Source organism: Ranitomeya variabilis, chromosome 2 (assembly GCF_051348905.1).
Source record: "Ranitomeya variabilis isolate aRanVar5 chromosome 2, aRanVar5.hap1, whole genome shotgun sequence".
Classification (NCBI taxonomy): Eukaryota; Metazoa; Chordata; class Amphibia; order Anura; family Dendrobatidae; genus Ranitomeya; species Ranitomeya variabilis.
The window spans coordinates 276,940,226-276,963,209 of NC_135233.1; the positions used below are offsets into that span (position 1 = coordinate 276,940,226).

The 22,984-nt window shown below is 43.4% G+C and overlaps 2 protein-coding genes across 2 annotated transcripts in view; both read left to right on the forward strand.

Moving 5' to 3' along the window:
* The window catches only part of FOXO4 (forkhead box O4), a 291,021-nt gene that overhangs the window by 187,323 nt on the left and 80,714 nt on the right, over positions 1-22,984 (forward strand). The window lies entirely within an intron of this gene.
* The window catches only part of IL2RG (interleukin 2 receptor subunit gamma), a 109,617-nt gene that overhangs the window by 19,657 nt on the left and 66,976 nt on the right, over positions 1-22,984 (forward strand). The window contains exons 2-4 of the mRNA XM_077284985.1: positions 12,108-12,198; positions 21,667-21,842; positions 21,943-22,091. Of these exons, the coding sequence (XP_077141100.1) occupies positions 12,108-12,198; positions 21,667-21,842; positions 21,943-22,091 (416 nt within the window). The remainder of the gene's footprint in view (positions 1-12,107; positions 12,199-21,666; positions 21,843-21,942; positions 22,092-22,984) is intronic.

Below are 22,984 nucleotides of genomic sequence, written 5' to 3' on the forward strand. Positions count from 1 at the left end.
ATGTTAATCAAGGAAACCAGCCTGATTGTCACATGTGGAATTGGTAAGGATTTTTTCCTTCCACCTCTTGGTATTTTCTGCTCCCAGGACAGTAGTATGTCCCTTTATAGGTTGAGAAAAACTGTTCCATACGGAAGAACTGCTAATTTACTCAGCCAATTCAAGCAAAGCTCAGCTAAGCCCTGTTGTAAAGAATGAATCAACAGAAGTTGGAACTGGGTACAAAACCACTAGGACTCTATAAGCCAGAGTTGGGGCCCAAGACAAAAATGTGAAATGGTAGATCCACGATATACCTTGTGCGTGGCTGCATAACCTAAATCAGAAGGTCTAACCCAGAGCCAAAAAAGAAAATACCAAGCCCGAAGTACTAGGAAGCACAGAGGTACTATGATACTAATGATACCCCCTAAGGCACAGGGGCACTGAAGCAATAAGATGCCCATAAGCACACATTTTGATGCATGGAGGGGCTATGCATCAATGTGCAATGTGAAGCAAAAAAACACAATGAAGCACCACGATGCAATATAATGCAATACAATGCATAAAGCCAACATGAAGCACTAAGATGCGACATGATGCAACATGATGCACAGAGGCACTGTGAACCATGATGCACAGAAGCAATATGAAACACTATAATACAACATGAAGCACAGAGGCACCATGATGCAATATGATACACAGAGGCACTCGATATGATGCATAGAGGCACTAAGATGCAACATGATGCAGAGGCACTCAATATGATGCATAAAAGCACAATGATGCAATATGAAGCAGAGGTACTCAATATGATGCATAAAGGCACTACAATGCAACATGCTGCACAGCGGCACTCAATATGATGCATAAAAGCACAATGATGCAATATGAAGCAGAGGTACTCAATATGATGCATAAAGGCACTATAATGCAACATGCTGCACAGCGGCACTCAATATGATGCATAGAGGCACTGATGCAATATGAAGCACAGATGCACTCAATATGATGCATAAAGGCACTATGATGCAACATGATGCACAGAGGCTCTCAATATGATACGTAGAGGCACAATAATGCAATATGAAGCACAGAGGCACTCAGTATGATGCACTATGATACAATATGACACCCAGAGGCACTCAGTACGATGCATAGAGGCACCATGATGCAATACAACACGCAGAGGCACTCAATACGATGCCTAGAGGTACTATGATGCAAAATGATATAGAGGCATGCAATATAATGCATAAAAGCACTATGATGCAATATGATACACAGAGACATGCCATATAATGCATAGAGGCACCATGATGCAATATGATGCACAGAGGCACTTAGTATGATGTATAGAGGCACCATGATGCCATATGATGCACAGAGGCACTCAGGAAGATGCATAGAGGCACCATGCCGCAATATGATGCACAGAGGCACGCAATATAAGGCATAGAGGCACCATGATGTAATATGATACGTAGAGGCATGTAATATAATGCATAGAAGCACTATGATGCGACATGATACAGGTACACACGACATAATGCATAGAAGCAATATGATACACAGACACGCAATATAATGCAAAGAGGCACCATGACATGCAGGGGCACTCGGTAAGATGCATAGAGGCTCTAAGATGCAATATGACACACAGAGGCACTCAATACGATGCATAGAGGAAACATGATGCAATGTGTTGCACTCAATATAATGCATAAAAGTATCATGATGCCGTATGATATGGGGCAGCACGGTGGCTTAGTGGCCAGCCCTGCAGCGCTGGAGTCCCGGGTTCAAATCCCACCCAGGACAACATCTGCAAAGAGCCCGCATGCTCTCTCCGTGTTTGCGTGGGTCTCCTCCGGGCACTCCGGCCTCCTCCCACACCCCAAAGACACACCGATAGGGAATTCAGACCGTGAACAGACCGGGGACAGCGATGACAAGGTCCGCAAAGCGCTGCGTAACATGTTAGCGCTATACAAAAATAAAGACCATTATTATTATTATTATTATTATTATTATATGATGTTCAGCCACACACAATATAAAGCATAGAGCTACAGTCATGCTTGAAAATTGGCACATAGTTACAAGCAAAAGAGCAATCTCTCAGAGATACGGATAAGCCTCCACTCTGAATAGTACATCTCATTTGTCAGACTGACCCCACCCGAAGGAGCTAACTAATGAGTCGCAGCTGAAGGGCAGTCTTCATGGAGGCAAAGTGCTCCATTAACACTATATGTCCTCCCAAGGCATAGAGTAGTTAAGTTGCAAAGAAAAGTGAGACACCTGTTTATCAGACCCCCCTCACAAAAAAAAAGTGAAAACCATGCTTCCAAAGGTCACTTTGAAGTCTAATCATAAGGCTCTGCGCAGACAAGACATGCAACTAACTTAAGCCAAATCACGAGATGCAGCCTGGACATATGGCCTTATTATAGCCTAGAGGTCCAAGGTCTGGCTGTGTATATGTGAAAACATACCTCACATATGAAGCTCTAGCACAGCTTTGCACAAATGCATGAGCTATCAACAGAACATTCCACCATGCACTTACCTGTGCTGGCTCCATACCTGCTAAAAAACAGGGGGAGCTGGTGACGCCGAGAGCCCATCATAAGGGGAAGCGGCGTCCCATCAGGAGTGCTGCATTGCTGTCAATGATTTTCTCTCCCCCATGAGGTCCAGGCCTGGCAACTGAAGTAGGCTGAGCTCAGGTGTTTCCCTGGAGAAGATTCTGGGAGAGGCAGCATGCGGCTTTTTTTTTTTTTTTCCCCTTGCACACCGGGGGCCCTGGCTTTTGCAGATTGCAGGCTTATGCTTCAGGGGGGAGAGCGCCACTCTCCCCGTAACCACAGAGGGACCCCCCTGTATGTTTATCGCTGCTGCGGCATCTTTTTTTTTGTGGCTAGTGCTGCGGTTTGCGCTGCGGCTCGTGCTGCGGTTCCTTTACCGACGGATTAATGAAGCAGCCTCTTTTTATGCAGCGGCGATTCCCACCGCTTGATTCAATTATGCGCCTGCGCAGAAGCGCCTCTTCCGGTGCCTGCGGAGTGTGCCATTATCGCTCTTTCCAACGTGCAGTTTCAAGATGGTGCCGCACATGACCCGCTGCCCACCGAAGCTCCCGGTCTTTTTGCAGCCTGCAGCCTGCCCTAACGCGCGGTCCCTGCACGCCGGTCGGCTATGCAGTGTGCAGGCTGACGCTTCCAAAGGGAGAGCCGCGCCGCTCCTCCCGCAACCACAGAGGGACCCCCCTGGATGTTGCCGCTGCTGCATCTTACCTAGGGAGGTGACCGCGAACTCCATGTCACCTCCCCCGCACACCCTAGAGGCCCACTAGCCCCAGCGGTGGCGCTTCGGGTGACCACACCAGCCGAGGCAGAGGGACCCCAGCTGCCTGAGTCGGACTGATTGGCCCCGGAATCCCACGACGATCTTCCTTCTGGTAAGCCTGTAGGTCTCCCATCAAGGACAGGAAACCAACTGATGCGGGAGAGTGGTACCGCCCTTTTTATCTGTAGGTTTCCTGTCCTTGGTGGGCGGATCCCCTCTCTCCGTGGTGCCGTCATTGGCGACAGAGAAAAATATAGTAGTTGGTGCAAATGATCCTCGTTAATTCCTATTTTTAGTAGTAGCTCCCAAAATTACACAAATATTAATATTAAACTGTAAAATCTTGTTCATTTATGTATATGCAAAAATAAAATGGTATTTCTTATGTCGGAGCCTATTAAGTATCAGCATTGGTGTACCCAGGATTTCACTTCTGTAGGATGATTAATAAAAGACACACACACCAGGTTGTTTTTCAAGAGAGTGTCTTTTATTAAGACAATGGTCCATCTTTTGTAGGGTGGCGTGGTTGCATAATATATTGCTTAAGTACTGTGTAACTATTGGCTCAAAAATTGTTAAAAAACTCAATGATTTGGCGAAGACAATAAGACAATGACTTGTTTTGATTTGTATTTATTTATGTAATGGTGAATATAATCAAACTACTTTCAGCTTCCATTTTGCTAACGTAAATGCCACATAAGTAGTTTATTCTGGAAAATATTTATTGCTATTCTTTAGAGTTGAGCGAAAAGTTGTGCAAAATCCTTGACCGACGACCATGTCAGTATTCCATGGCAGCCGGATCAGAGCGGCACAAACTTCTTTGGCTAGCACTGGTTTGTCAGTATCCTCCTGGGCACTTCTTGGGATTACAAGGCCCACACGACATCACGATGTTGCTTTGGCGTCACCAACGTCATGCCAACTTGAAGGCTCTGTAATCACAAAAGGCACCCAGGATGCTGTCATTCAAGTGACAGCTGAGGATGTTTTTTCACCGCATTGGTCTGGCGGCTACGGAGGACTGACGTAGACACTGGAGCAGTGTCCTGCAGATCATTCTACTCTTCTTACATTACACAATACTAGCTAACTGAAACCCTTTTTTATTGGCAAAGAAACTGGAATGAAAAAAGATTATTCATTTCTGAAACTCCATTGCATTTTCTTCAGTTCTGCTTATTTTATTCATAGTTTTCTTTACTTTGCACCATATTGTCAATTATTTTTAGATATATTTCGCTTGTGCAGGGTAATAATTTTAATTATATATGATATATTCAATCACATAAAAAAAAAAACTAAAATATCATTTATTTTTTGTCTGCCATTGTCAACTATATATTGTGATAGATGACCTGGCCTAGTTAAGAGATCAGCTAATAGGTTAGGGTTTTGGTTTTGCAGCTTAAATGGAAACTGTCAACTTGTTGTACCCTTCCTTCTCTCCCCCCAACCAATTCTGATACAGAAAAATCGGCTTTAGAAGTGAGAGGCTGAAAGTGCTCCGGGCAGGAGATAGCACTTTTACTGCCCCTGCTTCCAACTCCATTCTTAGTCGGTCTCTACCCTCCACTAGATGATTTAGCACTTCTGCAGCATGTCAGTCACCTAGTGGAGGAGTGAAGTTAGGCTGAGAATGAAGCTGAGAGCCAAGACAGTGAAAGTGCTCTGTCTGCCCAGAGCACTTTCAACCTCATTTACATATCACTTCTAAACATGTAGTTGACTTGGGGTAGGTAGATTGAGCTGACAGGTTCCCTTTAAAGAGGACCTTTCACCAAATTTTACATATGAACATGTGGAAAAGATTGCACAAAGAACCAATAGGGGATACAGTAATATAGGTATATATTTAAAATACCGTGGAATGAGGTGATGACAGCAAATGACCAAAAAGGAGACACCGCAATTAAGCGAGGTTGAGTATGAGATATATAGTACAAAATGCAGAAGGCAGACCATATAATAGGGAGTAGCAAAAGACATCAGCAGATAGCTGTAAGAATAGGATAAATAACAGGATAAATAGCAGATAACTAGCAGCTGATATCTTAAGAAAGAGTCATATCAGTAATAATGCAGGTAAGAGTTTTGCAGCAGGAGGTTAAGCAATCAAATAATAGGGTATTCATTACCTTAGTCTCACATTGCGGTGCCACTACCCCGACGCGTGTTTTGGCAGGCGTGCCAGAGGAAGGCTAGTCCATCTCTACATATGCCCTCCTCTTACACACCTGCGGAAACGCGCAAGCATATCAGAGGAAACTTATTTTTGTTGTATCACCTATTGGTTCTTTGTGCGATCTTTTCTATATGCTCTTAGTTCATCCCTTTGCATTGAACCTCTTTGATTGGTGTATAACAGAGCTACACTATAGACTTCACCTTATAGTTATACGTACATAGGAGTACCTTGACTGACAGCCTCATTTAGTATTATACCAAATTTCACGTGTTGAACTACACGCCCCAAGTGAAAATACACACTTGGACTTAACAAAAGTTAACTCATTGGGTGCCAAATACTTTGATTGTTAATATCTCTGCAACTAAGAGGCAAAAGAATCCGCCCCCACCAGAAGGGATTATTCCCATCTGCAGCCGCTATTACATCATGTGTCCAGTACAACACGAAACATTTGGTGAAAGGCTATCTTTAAGAATTTTTACATTCAATTTTACTTTTTTTTATGTTGCCGATGTGAAATGAAGAAGAAACCATAAATAGTGAAATATTGTTTCCGCTTTCTGTTCTGCTGTTGGGCTCCTTGCAGGTTTCATACTAGAGTGTATGGAGTAAGGCCCTTTAAAGGGAACCTGCTAGGTCAAAATTCCATATATAAATAAAGGCCTAGCAATCTAGAGGTTATAATTACCTTACAGAGCATGTCACTGTCATAGGTATCAGTCATATGGGAACTCAGAAAATAACATTAAAATCGCACTGTGTCCAATTTGGTTGCAGTCATTAAGGTGAAGCACCGCAATGAGCAGTCATGGCAGTACTTCAATCATGCCCACTGTTCACTTGATTGGCGCCCTGCGCAGCCTGTGAATGTAAATGGGAGATCAATCAAATGAATAGTGGGCATGATTGGAGTATGGGCGTAACTGGGCCCTGCCCTGAAGACTAGAATGGAGCAGGACACATTGCAATTATAATTTTATGTTTTTTGTTTCACTGCTGTGCTGACTGATACCTTTGACATCGACATGACATGGAAGGTAATTATAACCCCTACATTGCCTTTCATTTCGAACATGCTGTTCCATCTTCAATCTTAAATCATCATGTTGTACAGCAGAAGGGACTAATGAAAATGATATATGTTCATGGGAAAAAAATAAAAAGAACTTCTATTTGATCAATGTAAATCTCTGCACATTATGGCTCATGAGTCCGGTGGGCAGTCTGAATCCTTGATTGGCAGCTATCTCTGTATACACAATCAGTAAAACTGCTCGAATACTAAGCCCTGGATGAGCAGGAGCTTCAAATATTAGGATACAAGTCACACTGTATCTTACTGCACAAAACTATATATCAATTTGGCTAAACTCCACCTGCTTTACAACTTGATATGGTAGATTGCACAACATTTTCATGGACATAGGTTTCCTTTAACGTTTACTTTACTCTGCACAGTGCTGATCAAACTTGGTGATTAGGAGGACCAGGTGCCGATGTCCTCTCCATAGCTGAGTGACCTGGAGCGCTGCTGTGCATGGAAAGCTTACAAGAGTATGTGGCCCCCTCAATGTTCAGCATTGGGAATAACAGGGGATCCCTGTTTCTCTTGATTATATGGTACCATTTCAGGCTCGGACTGGCCCACCGGAGAACCGGAGTATTCTCCGGTGGGCCCTGGCACTGACACCTGCTGGCATACTGGCCAGCAGCTGCCTAGGGCCCCCACTGCTCCAGGGGGCCCCCCAGCAGCCCGCCTCCCACCCTCCTTGAAGACGATACTCACCCTGCTCCAGCGATGCCTGGTCTCGGCGTCTGCACTGCGGCTCATCCTGAATGAGCGGTCACGTGGTACCGCTCATTAAGGTCATGAATATGTGCATATTCATGACCTTAATGAGCGGTATCACATGACCACTCAGGCAGGAAGAAGGTGCTGTGCTGGGAGTCAGGACAGAGCGCGAGGGATGTCGGCGTGGCCGTGCAGCAGGCTCGGACTGGCCCACCGGAGAACCGGAGGATTCTCCGGTGGGCCCAGGCACTGACACCTGTTGGCATACTGGCCAGCAGCTGCCTAGGGCCCCCACTGCTCCAGGCCCCCCCCCCAGCCGCCCGCCTCCCACCCTCCTTGAAGACGATACTCACCCTGCTCCAGCGATGCCTGGTCTCGGCGTCTGCACTGCAGCTCATCCTGAATGAGCGGTCACGTGGTACCGCTCATTAAGGTCATGAATATGTGCATATTCATGACCTTAATGAGCGGTATCACATGACCGCTCAGGCAGGAAGAAGGTGCTGCGCTGGGAGTCGGGACAGAGCACGAGGGATGTCGGCGCGGCCGTGCAGTGTGGGACAGGTGAGTATGAGGGACGGAGGGACGGGGCGGCGCTCCATGCAAGATAGGAACAGGAGCGAGGGGAGGTGGAGAGATAAGCCATGCATACAGGGGGAATATGACTGACGAGCCATGCATACAGGGGGGCCTCTGAGCCATGCATACAGGGGGAATATGAGCCATGCATACAGGGGGGATATGAGCCATGCATACAGGGAGGAATATGAGCCATGCATACAGGGGGGAATATGAGCCATGCATACAGGGGGGAATATGAGCCATGCATACGGGGGGGGATATGAGCCATGCATACAGGGGGGGAAAATGACTGAGCCATGCATACGGGGGGGAGATGAGCCATGCATACAGGGGAGGAATATGAGCCATGCATACAGGGGGGGGAATATGAGCCATGCATACAGGGGGGATTGGAATATGACTGAGCCATGCATACAGGGGGGGGATATGAGCCATGCATACAGGGGGGGAATATGACTGAGCCATGCAAACAGGGGTGGAATATGAGCCATGCATACAGGGGGGGGGGAATATGAGCCATGCATACAGGGGGGGGGGAATATGAGCCATGCATACAGGGGGGAATATGAGCCATGCATACAGGGGGGGGGAATATGAGCCATGCATATGGGATGGGAGGGAGATGAGCTATGCATACAGGAGGGGGGAGCATTATACAGTATGGAGAACTGTGTGGCCATTATACAGTATTGAGCATCATGTTTGGCTGTTATACAGTATGGAGCATCATGTGGGATCATTATACAGTATGGAGAACTGTGTGGCCGGTATACAGTATGGAGCATCATTTGTGTCCATTATACAGTATTGAGCATCATGTTGGATCATTATACAGTATGGAGAACTGTGTGTGGCCATTATACAGTATTGAGCATCATGTGGGATCATTATACAGTATGGAGCACTGTGTGGCCATATTTTTTTTTTTTATAGTTATTGTGTATAAAACAGTGTGATCAGCAGTGCTAAATGGCTGTGGTTGGGACGTGGATATGGGTGTGACTAGTTGTGAAATGGGTGTGATCAGAGGGTGGCCTAAAACTTTATACCTCCTTCCCTTCTTCAAAAGTTGGGAGGTATGGTACCACATTTGCCAGATCACGGCAAGTGCCGCAAATCCCATAGGGAATGAATGAGGCCGAACGCAGTGTTGCTGTAAGTGATCCATTATGCGGCACATGCAGAAAAACTGCCGGATCTGCTGCAAAAGGCGACTTTCACATCAGCGATTCTTGCCAAAGTCACTGCCGATAGTGTCATACTTACCAAAGGGGGAGGCAGCACTAAAAGTGACTAGGGCAGCAGAAACTCTAAATACGGCCCTGGGGGGGCTACATTATATTCTGTGGGGGGACTGCATTATACTCAGGGTACTACATTATATTATGGGGGGCTACATCATACTATATGAGGGGGCTACAGTATACTCTATGGGGGGAGCATTATATTCTGTGGTGGAACTGCATTCTCTCAGGGGACTACATTATATTCTGTGGTGGGTTGCATTATACTATATGAGGGGGGCTGCATTATACCCTATGGGGGTGCTACATTATATTCTATGGTGGGGACTGCGTCATACCTGAGGGGGTTGCATTATATTTTGTGGGGTGCTGCATTATATTCTATGAGAGGGGACCGCATTATATTTTATGAGGGGGCTACCCAAACCCTTGCTACATAATTAAGACGTGAACTACCTTATATTATACCCTGATATTAGCGCTTTTTACTGCACAATTGGTGGTCTTGTATCTATTTCTATGTAGCTACATAGTGGGCCCCAAGAATGATTTTCTCTGGTGGGCCCAAGGTGCTCCAGTCCGACGCTGTACCATTTTGAATAGTTAAAGGGGTTGTCCACTACTAAGACAACCCCTTCTTGATCAAAATGTTTGGCTGATGCCGTTCCAGCGGTGTTGCCATTCGCGGTCCCGGGGTCCTCGTGCGGTGTTGTGACTTGTGACTCCAGCGCCCAATCAGCACTGATGTCACTGTACCAGCCTTTGGACATATAGAACATGAAGAGGAAGTCCGGACTGCAGCTGATCCCTGACTGATCTTCATGCTTCACGCTTCATGCTCAATTTGTACGAAGGCAGGGACAGTGACGCCAGCGCTGATTTGGCGCCAGAATCACATGTCACAACATCGCATGAGATCTCTGAGGAGAGTGAGTGCCAACACCGTGGAAATGGTGCCGGCACAGGAGGTGTGTATGGGCTTCATCATTTTGTGGAGGCCAAGCGTGGGGAATGAGAACTTGTTGTCTAAGTAGTGGACAATTTCTTTCATTATTCTGCATACTTAAAGAGAACCTGTCACATGAAAAAAAAACACTATTAACCAGCAGATATGGGGTTAATCTGATAATTAACAGCATTCTGGACCTGCTCAGCACTGGCACTTAGACCCCTGATAAAGGGAGGAAATTAACGTTTTTCTTCACAGTAATTTTTGAGTTTAAGCACAGGGGCGTCACTTGCGCAGGTTCAGTCAACGTTCTGTGTATAGAGAGCAGTGGTTGTAACTGCAACCCCAGCACTGACCGACAACAGCTCAGTCAGTGCCTGGGGAGTGGTTACAGCTGCCGCTCTCTATATACAGAGCGGTGACTAAACGAACGCCACAGCTGCTCCCATGATGGAAGCCCGAACTCTACCCGGGGAAAGAACATTCATTGCCTTCTGGCTGTGGGGGTCTAAGAGCCAGTGATGGGCAGGTCCAGAACGCTATTAACCTGCTGATTTACCCATATCTGCTGGTTAATAGCTTTTTTTTTTCACGTGAGGGGTTCACTCTAATATTCATATCTTTGACATCATCATCTACTGAGCACAGTCCATCTGTACATATTTTATTAGGTTTGACTAAACACTACATTGGAGGCATGATCAGTGCTGGTTCCAAATTCGCTTAATCCTAGAGAGCATGGATGGTTCCGATAAATTCAGCCCATATGATCCTATCTATATAATTGAGTCAAATAAAGACAAAAAGAGAACAGTTCAAAAAATGAGTAAAAACATTACAGTATAACTATCTAGAACAGGTAATTTACCTATTGGACCAGGTATATGCTGTAGTAAAAGCCTAGCAGAAACAGCCTAACGTGATGTGCATCGGAAGTCAAGCAGACCTGAGGACAATGTAACCGTTCCTAATTTATTTCCTGTGTATAGAGGTTTACAGCAGGATGTTACCCTATTAAGAAAATTAATAAAAGGAGTGTTTGACTTGCATTTACTATTATTATCTTCTTGTTAAATGGAATCGGTAACCAAATGTCACTGACAGCTTTTTGCATACATTGGAGGGGTTGAGGTTATACGGAGCTCATGAATATGGAGGACACTCAAGGTTTACTAGTCCTCCCTATAATAGAAATATATTAATAGAAAAATAATAATGTTACATGGAAATGAACACTAAGTAGCCAATGCCACCTTACACACGTTACAATTCTACATCCTTTTATACTGTATATCAGGGGTTGGGAACCTCAGGCCCCAGGGCCATTTACAGCCCTTGATGACCTTTTATCAGGCCCCCGGGCAGATTCTCAGGGACCGCATTCTTGGGCAGGGAGCTGTATTTTGATTACAACCAGCTCATTAATTTCTTCTTGCTCTGTTAGTAGTAGTACACACACACAGTATTCACTACTGAACATTGAAGGGCATGCATTGAAAGATTACGTCCTGAAACCAGTGCCAGAGTCAGGATGTACTTTGTGGGCGGAGTTAGTACAGCCCCCGAAGGATGGTATAAATATCCAAATGGCCCTTGGCCGAAAAAAGATTCCCCACCCCTGCTGTATATAGTGGTAAATGAATAACTATAAGGGTATGTGTCCACGTTCAGGATTGCATCAGGATTTGGTCAGGATTTTTCATCAGTATTTGTAAGCCAAAACCAGGAGTGGGTGATAAATGCAGAAGTGGTGCATATGTTTCTGTTATACTTTTCCTCTAATTGTTCCACTGCTGGTTTTGGCTTACAAATACTGATGAAAAATCCTGACCAAATCCTGATGCAATCCTGAACGTGGACACATACCCTAACAGTAACACAGCACCAACAACAACAAAATTACTCACATTTTAGCAGAACAATATTTTCTACACATGGGAATGACAGCTGTAATGTACTGACTGGTATAACTACACCACTTACTCAGATTTCACACTTCTTTGTTAGGTGACACAGAGCTGAATTGTGCTGTCAACAAGGATAAATTCTTAACTTGTTTTTGGAATGGGCAGTCAGACAACTATACATTATATTACTGGTAAGTAAAATAAATGATTTTCTGCAAAAAAAAATCAGGTCAGTCATTTGCTACAGCTGTTTCTGAGAAACCTTGTTTCCAATTTAAAAAAACTTTTGTTGTTAAAACGGGTAGTCCAATATTTTTTTTTCTTTGTCCCTAAGCTATGCTTTGGCAATGTGCGAAGACTTGTAATATACTTGCATTAAAAATTCTGGCCATGTCTAATGTAACGTGTGGTGATCATGTGTGTCACCTTGGGCACCCCTGGTCAAAATTAATGTTATTGTGAACAGTTAATCAAGTCAAGTTGAAGATGAAATGATCTCTAAAAGGCCTAACATTAAAGATGACATATTTCCTTTGTATTTTAGACAATATATATATATATACACACAGTGTATGTATATATATATATATTCAACTAGTACATTTTAAAAATTACAAAAATTCTAAAGTTTGGGCACCTTGCATGGTTACTTGTTATGGTTTCCAATGGTAAGGAAACATCAGAAGCATAGAATAAACGGACAAGCTCTCGGGTGATGGAAACTAGAGCTGACCGCGATGCTAAACCTACACACCACACTAGAAGTAGCCAGGGGGCATTCCTGCGTTGTCTCTAGATGCCGCGCGCCAGCCGGAGAACAAACTACCCCTGGTAGAAGAAGACACAGTCCTGGCTTGCCTCCAGAGAATGTCCCCACAGGAGATAGCAGCCCCCCACATATAATAACGGTGAGAGCAGATGAAAAGACACACGTAGTATGAAAGCAGATTTAGCACAGAGAGGCCCGCTAACTAAATAGCAGAAAGATACAACAGAGGACTTCGCGGTCAGCTGCAAAACCCTTCAAAACACCATCCTGAAATTACCTTAACTCATGTGACAACTCATGACACCGGAGTGGTAATTTCAGCCCAACAAGAGCTTCCAGCTGCAGAGATTCACATAAGTGCAAACTGGACAAAACATACAAAAATAGACTTAAGGACTAAAGTGTCCAACTTAGCTGAGCAGAAAACTGGGAGCAGGAACATGCAACAGAATCACTCTGGATACATTGATGGCCAGCATTAGAATGACTGAGGAGCAAGGTTAAATAGGATACTCCCACATCCTGATAGGAACAGGTGAACTGAGAAGGCAAAGCTTGCAGGACACCAGTACCACAAGAGACCACCGGGGGAGCCCACGAACCGAATCACAACAGTACCCCCCCCTTAAGGAGGGGGCACCGAACCCTCACAAGAACCACCAGGGCGATCTGGATGAGCCCTATGAAAGGCAGGGACCAAATCAGAAGCATGAACATCAGAAGCTGTAACCCAAGAATTATCCTCTTGACCGTAGCCCTTCCATTTCACCAGATATTGAAGTCTCCGTCTGGAAACACGGGAGTCCAAGATTTTCTCCACCACGTACTCCAATTCACCCTCAACCAGCACAGGAGCAGGAGGCTCAACAGAAGGCACAAGTGGTACCTCATACCTCCGCAATAATGACCGATGGAAGACATTATGGATAGCAAAGGATGCTGGGAGGTCCAAACGAAAAGACACAGGGTTAAGAATTTCCAAAATCTTATAAGGACCGATGAACCGAGGCTTAAACTTAGGAGAAGAGACCCTCATAGGGACAAAACGGGAGGACAACCACACCAAGTCCCCAACACGAAGACGAGGACCAACACGACGATGGCGATTAGCAAAACGTTGAGTCCTCTCCTGGGACAACTCCAAATTGTCCACCACCTGCCCCCAAATACGATGCAACCTATCCACCATGGTATCCACTCCAGGACAATCCGAAGACTCCACCTGACCAGATGAAAAACGAGGATGGAACCCTGAATTGCAAAAGAAAGGGGAGACCAAAGTGGCAGAACTGGCCCGATTATTAAGGGCAAACTCAGCCAACGGCAAAAAGGAGACCCAGTCATCCTGATCAGCAGACACGAAACACCTCAAATAAGTCTCCAAGGTCTGATTAGTACGTTCCGTCTGGCCATTTGTCTGGGGATGAAATGCAGACGAAAAAGACAAATCAATGCCCATCCTGGCACAAAACGCCCGCCAAAATCTGGACACAAACTGGGATTCCCTGTCGGAAACGATATTCTCCGGAATACCATGCAGCCGAACCACATTCTGAAAAAACAGGAGACCAAAGATGTGTCCCCATGATTTCCCTGACATCCCCAGCTTAGTACAGACATTGTTTTCCAGTCAAGGACTGGGTTATGAGTTTGCAACCATGGCAATCCCAGGACCAACACATCATGTAGATTATACAGTACAAGGAAGCGAATCACCTCTTGATGGTCTGGAGTCATACGCATAGTCACTTGTGTCCAGTATTGTGGTTTATTACTAGCCAATGGTGTAGAATCAATACCCTTTAAAGGTATAGGAACTTCCAGAGGCTCTAGATCAAACCCACAGCGCCTGGCAAAGGACCAATCCATAAGACTCAAAGCGGCGCCAGAAGCCACATACGCATCCGCAACAATAGAAGATAACGAACAAATTAGAGTCACAGACAAAATAAACTTGGACTGCAAAGTGCCAATAGCAGAGGATTTATCAACTTTCTTTGTTCGTTTAGAGCATGCTGATATAACATGAGTAGAATTTCCACAATAGAAGCACAAATGATTTTTGCGCCTATAAATCTGTCGTTCGCTTCTGGACAGAAAGCTATCACATTGCATACTCTGTGGTGCCTCTTCAGAAGACACCGCCAACTGGTGCACAGGTTTGCGTTCCCGTAAACGCCGATCAATCTGAATTGCCATTGTCATGGACTCATTCAGACCAGTAGGCGCAGGAAACCCCACCATGATGTCTTTTACAGCATCAGAGAGACCTTCTCTGAAAATTGCCGCCAGAGCGCACTCATTCCACTGAGTAAGCACAGACCATTTTCAAAATTTTTGGCAATATATTTCGGCTTCATCTTGCCCCTGAGAGAGGGCTATTAGGGCTTTCTCAGCCTGAATCTCCAAATTTGGTTCCTCATAAAGCAACCCCAAAGCCAGAAAAAACGCATCCACATTGAGCAACGCAGGATCCCCTGGTGCCAATGAAAATGCCCAATTTTGGGGGTCACCCCGCAGTAAAGAAATAACAATTTTTACTTGCTGGGCAGGATCTCCAGCAGAATGAGATCTCAGCGAAAGAAACAATTTACAATTGTATTTAAAATTTAGAAAACAAGATCGATCTCCAGAAAAAAACTCCGGTATAGGAATTTTAGGTTCAGACCGAGGAGCATGTAACAAAAAATCTTGTATATTCTGAACTTTAGAGGCAAGATTATTCAAATTGGTAGCCAGACTCTGGGGATCCATATTTCAACAGATAAAGTCTGAGCCATTCAGGGGTTAAGAGGAGAGGAAAACAGGAGACTGCAATTAGAGCTGGAGTGCAACTTCAGAGGAAGGAAAAAAAAAAAAAAAAAGGTTTCACACAGTTCCTTTTCTCTCCTGCTTCAGCCTATAGATTAAACATTTGGGCTGGCCATACTGTTATGGTTTCCAATGGCAAGGAAACATCAGAAGCATAGAATAAACGGACAAGCTCTCGGGTGATGGAAACTAGAGCTGACCGCGATGCTAAACCTACACACCACACTAGAAGTAGCCAGGGGGCATTCCTGCGTTGTCTCTAGATGCCGCGCGCCAGCCGGAGAACTAACTACCCCTGGTAGAAGAAGACACAGTCCTGGCTTGCCTCCAGAGAATGTCCCCACAGGAGATAGCAGCCCCCCACATATAATAACGGTGAGAGCAGATGAAAAGACACACGTAGTATGAAAGCAGATTTAGCACAGAGAGGCCCGCTAACTAAATAGCAGAAAGATACAACAGAGGACTTCGCGGTCAGCTGCAAAACCCTTCAAAACACCATCCTGAAATTACCTTAACTCATGTGACAACTCATGACACCGGAGTGGTAATTTCAGCCCAACAAGAGCTTCCAGCTGCAGAGATTCACATAAGTGCAAACTGGACAAAACATACAAAAATAGACTTAAGGACTAAAGTGTCCAACTTAGCTGAGCAGAAAACTGGGAGCAGGAACATGCAACAGAATCACTCTGGATACATTGATGGCCAGCATTAGAATGACTTAGGAGCAAGGTTAAATAGGATACTCCCACATCCTGATAGGAACAGGTGAACTGAGAAGGCAAAGCTTGCAGGACACCAGTACCACAAGAGACCACCGGGGGAGCCCACGAACCGAATCACAACAGTTACTACCTAGTAGCACTGGGAAAGTATTACCGCTTGTAAACGCTTTCAGACAAGTCTTTCAATTCCTGTTTGAGGGATTTTCATCCATTCTTCCGTGGAAAATTCTTCCAGCTCTGTGAGATTCCTGAGTCATCTTGCTTGCTCTGCTATTTTGAGGTCTAGCCACAGATTTTCAATGATCTTCGGATCAGGGGACTGTGAGGGCCATTGTAAAACTTTCCGCCTGCGCCTTTTGAGATAGTCTATTGTTGATCTGTGTTTAGGATCATTATTCATTTGTAGATGCCATCCTCTTTTCAACTTCATATTCTTTTGCATACTTCTGATGCTGAAGTTTATGGTGAGGATGCAGGAGAAGTTTTCTTCTGATGACTCTCTCATGACGGCCATATTTGGGCCAGTGTCTTTGAGCAGTAGAACAATGTACCACAACTCCAGAGTCTGCTAAATCTTTCTGACAGTCTTTTGCAGTCAATTGGGGCTTCTGATTTGCCTCTCTAGTAATCCTACAAGCAGCTCTCACTGAAATTTTTCTTGATCTTGCAGACCTTATCTTGACCTCCACTGTTCCTGTTAACTGCCATTTCTTAATTACATTTAGAACTGAGGAAAGAGTAACTTGAAAATTCTTTGCTATCTTCTTATATCCTTCTCCTGCTTTGTGGGCCTCCACCATTTTCATTTTTAGAGTGCTAGGCAGCTGTTTAGAAGAACCCATGGCTGCTGTTTTTTGGCACAAGGTTAGAGGAGGATGGATTTTTGTAAAGCTGGGAAATTTGCATCACCTTGCCTTTCCTAATGATGATCGTGAACAAACCACAACTCTAATAGACTAATTAAGGTCCGAATCCTTGGTCAAACTTATGAGTGGACAAATCTCTTTTTAAAATGTAAAAAATGACTATTTTTTTGTCTAAAATACAAACTAAATGTGTCATTTTTTTGCCCTTAGAGATCATTTCACCTTCAACTTGCTTAACTGTTCACAATAACGGTAATTTTGGCCAGGGGTGCCCAAACTTTTACATGCCATTGAATATAGAACTTCAGGGCTAAGACAATCAATGTACTGCATGATGGGGCTGTTTATATAAGGACAGAGAGGAATAATGTACTGTATGATGGTAGCATATAGAGAGGGGCTGAGGAAAATGATGCAATGCTGGATAGAACTGAGAAGAGCGATGTACTGCAGAATTTGGGCTGAGAGGAGCAATGCACTGCAGGATGATACAATACCTAGAGTGGCTGAATGGAACAATGAAGTGCAGGATGGGGTTGAGAGAAGCAAAGTAATGCACTGCAGGATGTGACATTATATACTGGTGCTGAGAGAAGTGAGATACTACAGGATGGGGCCAAAATCTCTTTAAAGAGGTTGTCCACTACTTTTATTGATGACTTATCCTTAGGATTGGTCATCAGTGTCTGATCGGCCAGGGTACAACACCTCAGCCGATCAGCTGTTATCAGTGTTGCCGGCCACCGGTAGGAAGTAGCCACTTGCCAAGCTGCCTCATCTTTATTTGAATAGGAAATGAACGTGCAGTACCAAGCAATGGCAATTAGAAGTAGAAGAGTAGAAGGAGCAATTCGGCAAGAGAGTTCTTCTTGCCAGGGGCTGCTGCTGCCGCTGCCACCGATGACAGCTGATCAGCAGGGGTGCTGGGTGTCGGCCCCTGGCTGATCAGACATTCATTCACTGCAATCTTTTGAGTGCCAAGCTTTTCTGTTGCATTATCTACAGGTTGGAACTCTATTCTTGGGCACCTCACCCCATAACCCGGAGAACCGTATACCTTCTATACGTTAACCTGAAGATAAGTCATCAATCTAAAAGTAGTGGATGACCTCTTTAACAGAGTGGAAAAAAAGCATTTTCAACAGTCTATTTCTGGTAGAAATTAGTACCTTATAAGAGGTCTTGAGTTTTCCAGTGTTTTTGATGGCACAGCTGTAGCATGGGGTTGTGCCATTGAAATCAAAGGGACTTTAACTCCTTTAGGATCAGCCTGTTTTTCCCTTTAATTACAATGTGGTTTCTCGTTCATGCATCCCAAGAGCCATTGCTTTTTTGTTTTTCTATTGACATTGCTCTTGAAGGCTTGATATTTGTGTGCAGCGTTGGATTTTTCAGTGGCACCATTTTAGGGTACATATAACTTCTATTGTTATTTTATGACGCTCACTGTATTTTTAAATTTTTGGTCTAAAATCACTTTATAAAAACATTTATTTTTTAGGTCACCAAAATATGATAACCCCAGTTAATTTTTCCTTTTGCAGAGCTATATAAGTGCTGGTTTCTTTCCTTGGCGACCTGTAATTTTCATTTGTACAATTTGGGGGCACATACAACTTTTTACTAAGTCCTAAGAACAAGAACAGCAATTCTAGCAGAGTGTTTCTTTTGCTTCACTGTGTCCATTTTTTCCTACAATAAACGATTTAAAACTGTGATTTGTTTCTTGATTTTTTTTGTTGATATGCTCATAATTTTAAAAATGAACCTAAAAATCCATCCACAACCATCAAGCACCCTCAGTGACATAGTTGCCACAACTATTTGCTTTTAGACCCCCAAATAACCTTTCTGTACATGGGCACTTAGCTTCTATTTACAAGTCCCACATAGGGGGGTTGTGCGAGAAACAAATGGGGTCTGCTGTCCTTAGGTGATATAGCAACTGTGTAGGTTGGACAAAATACATTTACTGCGTATGGATTATTTTGTGGCATAAATATTGTTGGCTAAACTACCGTAAATACATTAAATTACAAATTTGTATTTTTATGCTATGATTTCCATTTTATCCTATATAAGGCCTTAATTAAATGTTAGTGATTTTTATTGTACTTAAAAAAAAAAGCGTCTGATTGTATCAGTGTTTTGGATCTGAGTGTCATCAGTGTTTGTGGTCAGTGTGTCATTTTTTAACTATCATTTTTTCATCGGTGACTTTTTTAGTGCAAACAAATATATACATATATGTATAATAAATATCGTAAGTAGTTAATGTTATTTGTGCATGGGAGGGAGCCTTGAGCAGGGAATTGTGGGAAATGTAGTTTTCAGTGGTCACATGGGCAGCACTGAAGGACCACAAACTTCATACTGAGTTGAGACACAACTATGGAGGAGCTGGAGTGACAATAAGTGAAGAATGTAAGAAATTAGCCAATGAGTTTTTAAAGGATTTTGTTGGGTTACTTTTTGAGAAATTATAAGACAACAAAGAATGTGGAGAAATAGTAGATTCTGGGATCACCCCATTGACACAATCATTTTATATTTGTTATCCAAGATCTCAGCACCCCCAGCGTTTCGTATGCTTGCTTCCTCAGGGAGTTTCCTAAATATTAGTGAATTTATTTTACTAAAACCGGGGAAAGTCCTGCTTTTTTAAACTTTTTTTTTTTTATCAAAGCTTGATTTAGTCATTTTTCAAAATGTAACACAAATGGTGATTACAATAAGGCACAAAGACCCCAACTCATCAAGACTAGCATTTTTCATGCCGGTCTTGATGAGTGGGCCAGGTGGAGTGCAAGGTGCCTGATTCTTTAAGAGGGGAATGTCACTTAATAAATCAGGTGAAGTGCAAAGTGGAGGGAACCTCCATATACCTTGCCACAAATCTTTCTCCAGTTAGGGACTAGAGTAAGATTTGTGGCATAAGAAATGTCTCCGCTCATGAATTTGACAAGTGGTGGTTGCCATACCCCATCCTACACCAGACCATAAAAAAAGTTAGCATTGCGCAAACATTTTGCAACTTTTCAAAGTTTTTGTCCACACTTTCCTTTCGTAACAGTGTTGATACTGACATAGTGTTGACCAAAGGGAAAAATAAGTAGAGGCTGGTCAGGTAATCATATGCTAACAATTCAAACATACTATTGATGTTAAAAACATATTAATACCAACACGAGAACACAAAATGTAGGTGCGGAATTAAGATCATAAGAAAAAGAAAGGTCAACACAAAGTACACAAAGTATGGGTGATAAGTTCATCAGAAACGAGTCTAATCAAATATGTAAATGAACTGCTTTCAGTTTTTGGTTGGAGACAGAAACAAGACAAGAGGGAAGAAAGCATACAAAAGCATAAAAAGTCACACTACAACATAGATTGTAAGAGATTAGTTGGCAAACTCCAGCTAACGATAAGAGCAGTGTGACGTTAGATATTACTCACGAAGAATCCATGAGGCTGGGTAGTCAAGAGGTACGCACTAAAAGCCAGGAGGATACGTCATAGACACAGAGGTGACACAAAGGCATAGTCAGGTAACAGCCTGAGGTCTGAGTTCCAAGAAGGTAATGGATCTTGGCAAAAAGGCTAGGCGAACGGATAGTCAAGGCAAATCCAAAGTTGAGCAGTAAAGATCAGAATACAAAACTGGGAGCACAGAGCAAACACACACCTCTTGATCACATCTACAAGTGGCAGCAATCTAAGGGGGCAGAGAGTTGGTTAAATAGCCAGGTAATTACTCTAGACAGGAGACTCATAGATGAAGCCCAGGCACACCCTGGTTCTGATTGGACAACAAAACTGTCACTCAAGACACTGACAATTCAGCATGCCACAGCATCCGATTGGGTGGCTGAGCTGTCACTCGCCATACTGACAGCTAAGTACACCCCTTTCCTTAGACAGTAGAACTATAATTCACTGCATCCAGACACACTGATAAGAGGAATCATGACAAGCAGACGATGGGGTGGCTGATACCCATCAGTTCCAAGGTGCTCAAACCTTAAAGAACTTCTAGTTTTGACTCCCAACTCCAAAGCTCTTTCAAACTGCATATTTTGTTTTTCCACCTGGGTATATCAGGTTTATTTATTGGCCATCTAAATGGAATGAGTACTTTTGCTTTTGATGAACACAGAACAACCATCCTATGGTAATTTCACTGTACAGAGGTTACAAAGTTTTAATTACCGTATGCATTAGTGCAGATTTATTAAAGTATGTAAGTTTCATATCAAAAGCAATAGTCAACACGAGATGTTTGGGAACAAGTGATGTTGATTTATGATTTAATACACAGATGATTTTTTGCATTATTGTATAATTGGCTAATGGACCCTGGAATTGAGAGTTGTCCAAGATTAGGATACGAGACCTTTCACTAAAACGGCTTCTAGATTCTAGATTTAGTAGTAAAAGAAAAATAAGACCATTGTTTTAAATTGTTTTGTGTCATCTACTTAGGTACAGTGATAAGGAATCCTCTGCTGCTCCCTGTCCACAATACCTGGTTGCCAACCATCACATTATTGGCTGCCGGATTTTACTAAATTATACATTCATATCCTTCACTCTAAAGCTGAATACTACCAGCCAGAGGCTTCCAACTATAAGAAGATTTGACAAGTTGCAAGACTGGGGTAATAAATATATGTATACAATACATATTAGACCTTATTAGTAAAATAACATATGTGCCTACATCTAATGAAATATTGAATTATTTTTAAAACTTTACAGTAAGGATGGATCCCCCTTCAAATCTTCATGTGGTGAATACCAGCAGTTTGGAGTTGTTTCTGACATGGGAGCAGTCTTTGGGCTCTTTTGCAGCACACTGTATAGATTATCAAGTGCAGCATCGGAACATGGCCAGTGACCAGTGGACGGTAAAATTAACTTTATATATAAAATCCTAAAACTTTATTTTGTCTCCTACTATGTATCTTTTTTTTTTTACTGACAGCCAAAAATGTACATAGAAATAATGGGGCACCATAGCAAAACTTCTATTTGGGCCCCTGTACACCCCCCAAAAATGTATATATTTGGTGAAGTATTCAGGTTATATCTCTCAACATTTATAAATAGGTAGAGGGACATGAACTGTGGCATGTACTCAGTAATTATGCCTCTTTTGAAGTCCCTAAGCCTCTTAGTGTTATCACCTATGATACCCCTTTCATGGGCATTATAGAATATGATGTTCTCAAAAATGCCCCTACCCACACACACACAGCGTATATTTCCACATGAGAATGGGCACCAATTGCTATAGAAATTATATTTTATTTTATTGTATTTTGTATGTTATTTGCACTGTTAAGGTTTATCCACTCCCTAATCCATGTTAAAAGGAAGTGTTGTAACACCCTGACCAGCATGGACCCATAGAAGCGCAACGAAGGCGCGAAACGGCCGTAGTCCTTCAGGCTCTTTCACCCGTAAAACTTCCCTGGCACCTACCCACCGCACTTTAAGATGTTATCCTAATCATGGAATAAAGAAACACATCAGCAAGGATCGACAGAGTATGATATCCCCACAGTTTTACTCATCATGTACACAATATGATGCCCAGTGTCCCCCACACAGTATAATTCCCCCACAGCATCATGCCCCTTAAGTGCCAACATTCACAGTATAATGTTTTTATAGTTCCCTCACACACAGTGTCATGCTCCCAACTCAGTAAGATGGCTCTCGCTAAGTATGATGCCCCCACAACACCCACTAAGTATGATGGCCCTTACTCAGTAAGATACTCCTACAGTCCCCCATA